Raw genomic sequence first — 10,343 nt, forward strand, 5'->3', positions numbered from 1 at the left:
ATAAACAATGAGCTGTTTAGCTCCCTGAAAAACATGCTGTGAGATTATTGGCCCATATAAAGTGATAAATATTAATGGCTCCTCTCCACAAAATGTTAAACAGAGGTGTTAGTAATTTTTAAAAGGATGTAGCCTTTTAGAGGAGATTTATTTTTCAGACCTGACACAGAGCATGAGCACAAGCTGTCACTGGGGTTAAAGGGCTAGAAATATGAGTGAAAGTTTTGCCACCGAGGTAAAAATAGACTGAACTGAGCTGCCATCTGAACAAAGTCAAAACAAAGAGAATGAAAAAAAAAAAAAAAAAAAGGTTGCATCATTAGCATTAAAGACACCGAAGTGTTTTACTTTGACTTGAACGTATCTCTGCTCCCTCTGAACACAGTTTCTGTGATGTCACTTCCTTTCTGTGGCAGAATTGGGTTATAATAGCCTGCTCTCTAAATTTTCTGTGACCTCTATGTTATGCTTTTTTTTTTATTTTGATCTGACTTCCTTTGTTTCTTTGGCTTCCTTTGCTCCTCTCTATGTCTTTCACAGCCGTTCTCCAGAGTCTGGATACCCACTCGACCTCCGCTGCCTCTGCCTTTAATTAAAAAGACAGAGAGACAAGCTGACTCTCTACAGACCAATAATTAGACACACACACATGGACACACACAGGTCTCAAAGACATTCACAGGCATACACACATCAGTGCCAAACACATATACACACACACACACAATACCCAAGCACTCTTGCACACACAGAATCTCACACACGCTCTCTCTAAAGACCAATGACAAATGCTCTCATCTCTCATCTCCAGGTCACTTCTGACACTTGCTCTCTACATCCCTGGAAAGTGTACAATGACCACAATTAATCTGCATGCTCATTAATATTCAGTACTGAGACAAAGCCGGGATGGCTCATAATGAATAAATCCGTCACTGCGAATCCCATTGGAAGGAAAAACAGGTCACTGGTCTGCATACATTTGAATGTGAAGGGTACATGGGAGCTTTCACGTATCTTATTATTATTGAGCACATTTTATTATTGAGATATACAGTGGCCCCAAAAATGTATTTGGACACTTAATCAACTCTGTGTCAAAAACGTCTCTATATAATGGTGTTTATTTTAAAGAAATATAGTTCAAAAATTTTAAGCAAAACATTTCACAAAAATAAGCTTGTTAAATTTTAAGTCAATAAAGATATAATTCAGAAAGAAGACCAAACTGACTTCATACATCCACTAAAATTGACCCAAATTGAAACTCAGGGGCAAAATAAAACATAGTTTATTAAATATATTACATTCTTTTTTTCGTTAACTAACTATTTTCATTAGCTAAATATTCTTATTTTTAGTTACTTTAATGCATATTTAGTGATTTTGATTAGATAATCATCAAGCACACTAAATTAAAGTCAAAGCATGCCAAGAAAATGTGAGTATATGGGAATGCCCTGTCAGCACATACAACTTCATCTGGGAAAAAGAAATCATAAATCTTACATGTAGTACATAAATCTCCATCACTCTTTATAGTCTAATATTATTAGTATTGCATAATTATTAATATAGAGAATGTTATAAAAAATAAAAAACCAAATGAGCATGATTTACCATTGAGTTACTCATGTTCACTTTGACAAATGAAAACAAAGAGAAGGGAGGTTATTTGAAGTCTGTTTGTGCTTCATTTTCTTATCCGTATATAATGTACATTTTTCTAGTTATACTGTTTTTTATGGATTCTTTTGGGATTTGGGTTTATTGTGATATTTGGTTGTAACTGCAACTGAGTTTTCATACATTTTGCACTTCTTGTAGGCTCTATGCATGTCATGGCCTGTCACGGGTATAAAGGGCTATAGAAAGACCAAGTACATATTTAGCACATTCAATATACAGATTTTAAAAACTGTCATCTCATAAATCAGAAATATTATGTTCTTTCAACCATTTTTGGTCAACCTCGAATTTAAAGAAGCAACATTTACGGATAAACAAAAACCTAATCAGATTTAAATGACTGAATTGGCACAAAGTGTTGTACTGCAGTCCCCTTTACAGAAGTGACAGTCAGAAATTTGAACTTGACTGAACTTACCATCATCACCACATTTGTGAGTTTCAGCAAATATTTGAGTGATGGAGTTTCGCAAATGTGTGCATATAAGCAGGATAACCTGAAAAGAAGATCAAGAGTATCACACGTCTAATTATTTAGGTTTAAGGATGACTTTAAGGAACCATAATATTAAAAGATTGCCAAGCTTTACAACAATATTTTTTACAATGACAAAAGGAAGAATTTTTAATTGTAGATATTTATAATCCTTGGCTTCAGAAATGTTAAGAGTTGGGCTGTTTTTTTCACTTTCCCTTGAATTTGTCCATAAATCTCTGTGCTGAGCAAATGACAAATTATTTTAGCTTCAAACTTATATTGGTACTGGATATTCGTATACTTTGGAATGGCTGTGTCTCATAAATCATAGGATTTTAAAATGATTAGTAAGTGACACAATACATGAATCTGTAAAACATGGAGTTTAACAAAATATATTCGCATTGCTCTGGTAGATTCTAATAATGATTATGAGATTTCAGGGTTTGAGAGAATAAATCCTGAGGTTATGCAACCAGCTCTGCACATTAGGTGACAAATTAATGCGCAGATTCACTTGATCATATGATTCAGGTAAATGGATATGACTTGCTGTCTGTAAACAGATGGACAGAAGCTGTAAAATCCCCCCCTGGACTAGTAAGTTTTGGGAAGTTATGGCGGTGGCTAATATAAAACATATAGGTGGATGTCAAAAGAGGTAGGCTAACTCTACTTTAGATTGCATGAGCATTCATTCAAGAACTTAATTTAGTATTAAAGCATAGTTTGTTGAAACTTCTTTCATTTTTCATCATCTTTGAACAAATGAAAGAAAAGGGAATACTGGAACAAAAGCATTTTTAATATACAGTTCAAAGGTTTGGGAACAGAAAGATGAATAATTTTGTTCAGCAAGGATGCATTAAATTGATAAAAATGGACAATAAAGATTTTTATAATGTTACAAAACATTATACAATATTTTTTTATATAAATGCTGTTCTTATGAACTTTCTATTCCATCCTGAAAAACAGCACAATGGTTTTCAACATTGATAATAATAAATGTTTCTTGAGCACCAAATCCGCATATTAGAATGATTTCTGAAGGATCATGTGACAGAATGTCAGAATAAAGTATTCGGTCAGAATATATTATATTAAAATTATATAAAGTTTTAACAATATTATTGTTTTACTGTATTCTTGGTCAAATAAATGCAGCCTTGGTGCACCAATGTTCTACATATTTTTTTAAACTATTGAAAAAAATAGTACTTTTTTGAATAAACTTTTTTGAAGTGCCAGCAGTGACTTGCCGCAAAACTAAAACATAGACTTCCTCTCAAACCGCCCTAATATTGAAAAGTCCTTTAAAACTAACCAGGCTTGATGTGTCCCCGAGTCAGAGTGTGTACTGCTACAAGCTCAGCCACTCTGCTGCCCTGAGATAGATGGGACACAAAAGACACACAGGTCTAGAACACACACAAACACACACACACACACACACACTTTGGCTGTCACTCCAGAGTGAAATTGTTGGAGGATGTGTAGACATTTGGATGGACAGCCAAACTCAAGGACATCCCTCATGCTCTCCGCAGGCGATGTATACTCGCATGAACACATGCGCACACACACACACCCTTGCAAAATTTCACATGAACGCATGTACAAGCCCACACTTGGACATAGTTGACTGCTATCTTCCTGTAGGGCATCAACAGAGCATCAACATGAAACTCGAGCGCTACAGACAGGCAAACAAAATAAACCCTGTGCAACCTATGATTGTACAGCCATAATCTGCGATTCTCTCACAGCAGGCCGGAACGTTTTTTTTTAAACGCTAAAATCACTGCTTGATCGCAATCAAACTCCCATGGAGAGACTTCCCCTGGAGATGTGCTTCCTTAGCCACATTTGCATAAGATCCGTTTTGTCTAGACAATGAAATACACAAACCCCACCTTTACAATGATTTCTTGCTCTGCGGGGGCTCCTCTCAGAGAAAATGTCAACATGGACTTTGGAGGGCAAACTATGGATCAGGACCCAAGGGCAGGCGTTGCAGGGGCAGCAAAATTATTCTCTTGCATTTCCATCATCTTTATGGATTTTCATTGATTGTTTTTACAATTGAGAAAGCGGCCAAACAGCCTCTCAGTTGCCGTGAATCAAAAGTGAAAGCTTTCAGCTTTCAGTGACATTAGGCCTAAGAGAGTATGCTTTCAGCAGAACACACAGTTTCTTGCACACACACACACACTCACTCCTCTTCAGGAAAATTGCTGAACGCTGTGGATCAATTTGGTCGCTAAAGCCACTAACATCAAAATAAAGCAAATCCTTGCATGCAAACGTTACTCTATTTGAAAGGCGTAAAACACGAGCCAAGTAAGTTGCCAAATGAGTACCATCATAAAAAGCAGACTGTATCTGCGAATGGCAGGGTCCCTAATCTGTGTTCACTGCGCCCTACTCACCAAGAAGGGGATATCTGTTGAAGTTCACTTCACTTCACAAAATTCATTCATTTGGTACACCCTGCAAAATCATCACACATAGATGAAATTTGAGTTTTGCATATTAGAGGAGTTTGAGCAATGATAACATAATTTATATCAGTAAATAAATACAATAGAAATAACCATACTTACATTTAATATACATGCGCATATAATACATCTATTTATTTAAATACAAATATATTACTTTTTAATATCTGAAAGCGTTAGACTAAGTGATAAATGTATGTTGCATTGTTTAATATGAAATTAAATGTAATTTGGTTATGTTAAAATTGAAGAATCTGTTCATCATATAAAGCGATCATATCTCCTCACAAGGCTTGGATTAGACCGCTTCATATGGATTTGTTTCATGATGCGTTTATTATCTTTTTAAGTTTCCATTACCTGGACTTTTAATGGAGGGACAGAAACCTTCGAAGATTAACCAAAGTCTTATGGGTTTGGAACGACATGAGGGTGAGTAAATGTTGACAATTTTCATTTTTGTGTGAACTATCCCTTTAAGATTGCAGAATTAAGGCAGGCTGGGCTGTAACAGTAAAAAGTGTCATTATTATTATTGCCCAATGCATCCTTGTGGGTGGGTGTGTGGGTGTGTGGGTGTGGGTGTGGGTGTGTGTGTGTGTGTGTGTGTGTGTGTGTGTGTCAGGGATTGAGTGAGGTCCAACAGAGGTGTGAAAGGCCAGACATTAGCTTTATCACTTGTGTGGTAATAAGACAGAGTGTCTACAGGAAGCAAAAGGAAAGGTTTCACATTTGATGAAAACTGGCATGACAGAGGGCTTCATTTGTTGCTTGCCGCTGAGAGGCTACCGGTGTCATCTCTTCCCATGCTAACATCATTTCCTAAACGGATCTTTTCAAACTACCATATGGGCCTCATTTTTCATTTAACGTCATGATTGTGTATGATGTTTTTTAACATATTATTGAGTGCGTTATCCTTTAAACAATTTGGTGGTTCATTATGGATAGCAGTGTCAAATGTGCCAAATCAATACAACAAATGTCTATGTGCAATGCATAAATGTGTGTATGTCAGGGTGAGATAGTGACACACAGGAAGAAAGAGTTTGTGTGGATGCTATCTTTTCTCTGACGTTCAGTTTGCATCTGTGGCGTCGCAAAAACATCACTCATGCGGTTTGGTAAAAGATACACCGATGGCATCAGCAGAAGGCAGAAACGCACACACACACACACATACATAAATTCTGCAGGTATTACCCTGCCAATCTAAAAAGTATGCTGACAGAGTCAGTCATTTATATTTCAGATGAGGCACAGAAATTGTGAAGGAAAAGGAATGAGTTCGGGTTACCAAAGATATAAAAAAGGCGTCACTCAAACCACAGCAGCATATGGAGAAATACAAGCAGAGGACCCAGGGTGCTAGAGATGTAGGTCTCTAGCAGATGCAGCAAATAGATTATTGATGAAAGAAATTGATTGTTAATAAAGTAAAGTGTAGAAGGAAAATAAATGACAGTCATATTAAAGTAATATTAATTCATTCTTCTGAATTGTACACTGTGTTCACTTAAACTGCATTTCTGGCAGGTTCATCTGAAACATCTGCATCCCACAACAGATGCCTTAATGAAGAAGACAACAAACACCAAAGGGGATGATGGCAAATCAGACTAAAGCTGTGTCCGAAATCCTGTACTTTTTCAGTATGCAGTGGATCAGATAAAGAAAAAACTGCATCTTTATACTTCATCCACCATGTTGACATTGTCTTTTGACCTATGATTTACTAACAACACCCGCAAAAAACAAGGTGTAAAATATGAACAATTTAGCCACAAGAAACTACTTTCTTATCTACAGCACTTGGCTCACAATTCTGAGACAATTTATTGTAATATTTCTACTTCTCTCAGCTCCTGTGGACTTATGGGACAGAAAAGTGTCCACTAGCTGCACACTTCAGTATCTAAGCAGATGCAGTAGGTCATCCGGGTATTGCTTGCCTACAGTTTCATAGATACTACACATTCTGGCATCCTACTCTTTTTGCATAGTGTGTAGTAAGGAAGTAAACATATAAGTACGTTAATCGGGTGTAGGGGCAAATGTCTATGTTAGGGGAGACTAAAAACAAGAATTATTGTATTGTTTATCACATGAAATCATAAGGCACAGTAACAACACGCAGTAAAAATCTTCAATGCAATCTTTCCATGCAAAACTTCAAATCTGCCATTTAAATAAAGAGTTTCAGGGAAAGTATAATGACAAGCAAAATGAGGCTATTATGATCACACATACTGTAATTCATCAAAATAATAGAAAAATGAATGGACGGGTGTTAAATGAGGACCAGTGGCTTCCAATAATCAATATAATTATTTATGGAAAATAGACATTCATTAAAGAAATGAATGCTAAGAGGAGCCAGATTGACTGTGATTGATTTCATTCATGGATTAATTCGTGGTCTGGCAAATGCACGCGGAATTTGCACTGACTCTTTGGATGATACGGCTTGGTTGAAGTCTCTGTCCGTAAACACCCAAGAGAGGGGTTTTTTTTTTTATACAATAAAGAAAGAGCGGTGTTGAAAGAAATGGTGACGCGTGCACGGTTTTGCAGCTGCCACGCACCAGTCGTGTGCGTGAACTACAGTCCATCACAATAAAACAACAGATAAAATGACCCACTTGCTCAGTTTTAACTTTACAAGTATATCTTAATTATGGCTCTCTAAAATGTGATGCATGGATAAAGTTTAAACTCACGCTGCTGTTGTGTCCGGACCACAGCACCATGGCCTGGTTATGAACAGAATCTCCAGACAACGCAAAGGTGGACGTAATCAGGTGTGGTTCATTCTGCCTCGGACTCTTCCCGGAACCGTCAACTCCTCCGGTACGCCTGAACTCAAACCGAGAACCGGCCGCGCTGTCAGACGGAAACAGACTGCGCTTTTCCCTCCTGTTTACTTTGATTTCCTCAGGAAACCTTGTTGGATAAACTTTTCCGTCTTTTTCCTCCGCTGGGCTCGTCCGTTCCGCTTGGGATACGTGCAAGTTCTCCGGTGTCTCTCTCCAGGACACAGAAGGAGACTTTATGTGCGCTTCAGGGGAAAGTTGAGCTCCATCAATTCCCCACTTCCAGTTTTTATCAGTGCTGCCGTCCGGTACACTTCCAAAATCACGGCTGACAAAAGCCGTTGTCTGCACTTGTGCCTCATTTCGGCGTATTGGAGCTAAGCACGAGGTGCAAGTGATTTCTGCGCGCGCTGGGAGCGGCACGAGAGCGCAGAGAAAAAACAGCGTCCAGTACGTCCAGCTACACTCCGTCATCTTAATCGTCCTCACTCTCATTTTCACCTTTTACACCCTACCAAGTCCACGTAAGTTCCCTCAAAATCCCAACAAAAACACCTAAGATAACTTTTCGCCACGGTAGTGACGTTGAGGGGATACCTGTATAACGGTGAATGTCTCTGATGTGCGGGTTCGGTCGGATGTGAGCTGGGTGTAGTTACCGGAGGGGTGGAGCTGCTGAGTGACACGCGCTCACTCACTCGCTCCGGCTTGGACCGAGCTCGGGAGCAGAGTGTGTGACAGGTGCGCGCGCGGGGTATAACGATGGCCCCGAGGGTATCCGCGAGCAGAGACATCTGGAGCAGTCGAGACGGCATCTTTTCATATTAATATGTAAGCAGGAAAACAGATAACCTCGTCTGCTGTCACATCACCGAGAGGCAGATTTTAAATACAGAAACAGCCAAATGAAAACCACTGATAAGTCTTCATTTTAAGTAGAAGTAAATTTGATTTACTGTGAAACTGATCGTTCTTAAAGAAACTTTTGTTATTATTTAGCCTACTCACCCTCATGTCCTTCTGTGGAACATTTCTTGTGAAGAATCTGTATATGCACCTCTTTTCCATACAATGGCAGTTTATTGTAACCACATCGGTCAAGCTCCAAAAATGAACAGAAAATGCCATAAAAGTTGTCCATATTAGGCTATACTTTTGAGGCCATATGATGAAAATTAAGATTATTTCCTTCTACTGCAGTTATCTAATTTCACTGTTCTGAATATTCAAAGTGGAGACTCAAGAGTTACTTTTTCAACACACAAGCAATGGTATTTGGCGTAAATGATGTCAAAAATAAGGTGAATTTAAATGTAAAAAAAATAATAGTTAAATATAATATGTTAAAATGTTAAATGCTTTTTAACAGCTTACATTTTGGTTCCTCGCGGTTTTAAAAGACTTGGGGTGTGTTTCAAACAACTCACAGTCAACATTCACATTCAAAAATGTCCACAATGCACCAAAAATAAACATTGTACTATTTTATTTAGTTTGCTTAATGTGTTCACTTAGAAATGTTGTCAGGTTTTCTTCAGTCTTCACTTCAGACAGAAATGTAGAACAATACTTATAAAGTATATTCATGATAAATGAAACTTAATACCATATCTGTCCTGGTGTGTGGCACAGCAATATTGTTCATAAACACCAGTGATGTTTTAATGTGTGATATTGTGTTGCAGGAAATTGAGTAATCAGTGTCCCAATTTTAAGTTTATCAAGGTGCTTACTGGTGCCCAAATTAATGTTTCCCATAGATCGATTGACAACATAAGGATCTAGAATGAATCACATCAGAATATATGTCATGTGGATTTTTTTTATTTTAGTTTTTTGTAGCCATTATAAAAACTGTCATTGTAAGGAAAATATTCTTCAAAAATATTTTTTTGTGTGTGTGTTTCATTGAATAAATAACACCACAGGTTTGTATAGAAGCCAGTTTCTGCCTCAGAAATTAACATATTAAATTGTGATAAAGTTTAAAATAAGAAATAAAGTCACAGATATAAGAGAGAGCTACATTTAAAGTGTACATTGAGATATATGTGGCTTTCATACACTATAAGAAAAAAAAAATCCAGAAAAAAAAAAAAAACAGAAAAGGTACTGGTCATTTTCTGCCAGGGCATAATCTGTTAAGTTTATAGACATTTACTTTAACCCTAAAACACAGTGCAATACGTAATTCAAAATAAGGGTAAAATACCTGCAAAAATCAATATGGAAAATTCCTATATACTGTAACACAGTACATTGGGCCCTATTGAAACTTTTCTCATGTGTATGTTGGAATGACATCAGAGTGAGCATTTTTATTTTTAAGGAAGGAAAGCATGAAGAAAATTTGCATTCATGATTAATTTAAAACCTGTCGATAGCATGATTAGAGAGAGAAACAGACATTAAGGGAGAGAGAGAGAGAGAGAGGGCAAAATATGTCTTTCCTCTGTGTTGCGTGTGTTTCATGCAGAAGGTAAGGAATGCTCTTTATGCAGTTGAGTTAAAATATGCAGACACACACACACACACACACACACACACACACACACACACACACACACACACACACACACACACACACATATATATTCTGTACAAACATGCATGTTCAGCCTGACATGAGGAAGGTCAGAAATATCTGGTCTTTTTTCTTTTTATCATGATTAAGACGGTCTGGACATTATTCTGTCCATCACAGAAAACCCAGAGGATTTACATAAGCTCCATAGCTTTATTTTCCAGCCCTCTCAGCTGAACTCTGACCCTTGCTAACAGCTAGAAAGATTTATTGAACTGTATTGCAGTTCACTGTCTTAACTCATCAACTTACCTGTTCAGTCAACCTGATTTAAC

At 37.4% G+C, this 10,343-nt stretch overlaps 1 protein-coding gene across 1 annotated transcript in view; it reads right to left on the reverse strand.

The window, feature by feature from the left end:
• The window catches only part of sorcs3b (sortilin related VPS10 domain containing receptor 3b), a 58,399-nt gene extending 50,319 nt beyond the window's left edge, over positions 1-8,080 (reverse strand). Inside the window, exon 1 of the mRNA XM_084096887.1 lies at positions 7,392-8,080. Coding sequence (XP_083953013.1) covers positions 7,392-7,979 — 588 coding nt within the window. The 5' untranslated portion in view covers positions 7,980-8,080. The remainder of the gene's footprint in view (positions 1-7,391) is intronic.
• Positions 8,081-10,343: the final 2,263 nt, after the last annotated feature.

The sequence above is a fragment of the Abramis brama genome (genome assembly GCF_963993115.1).
Source record: "Abramis brama genome assembly, chromosome: 21".
NCBI lineage: Eukaryota > Metazoa > Chordata > Actinopteri > Cypriniformes > Leuciscidae > Abramis > Abramis brama.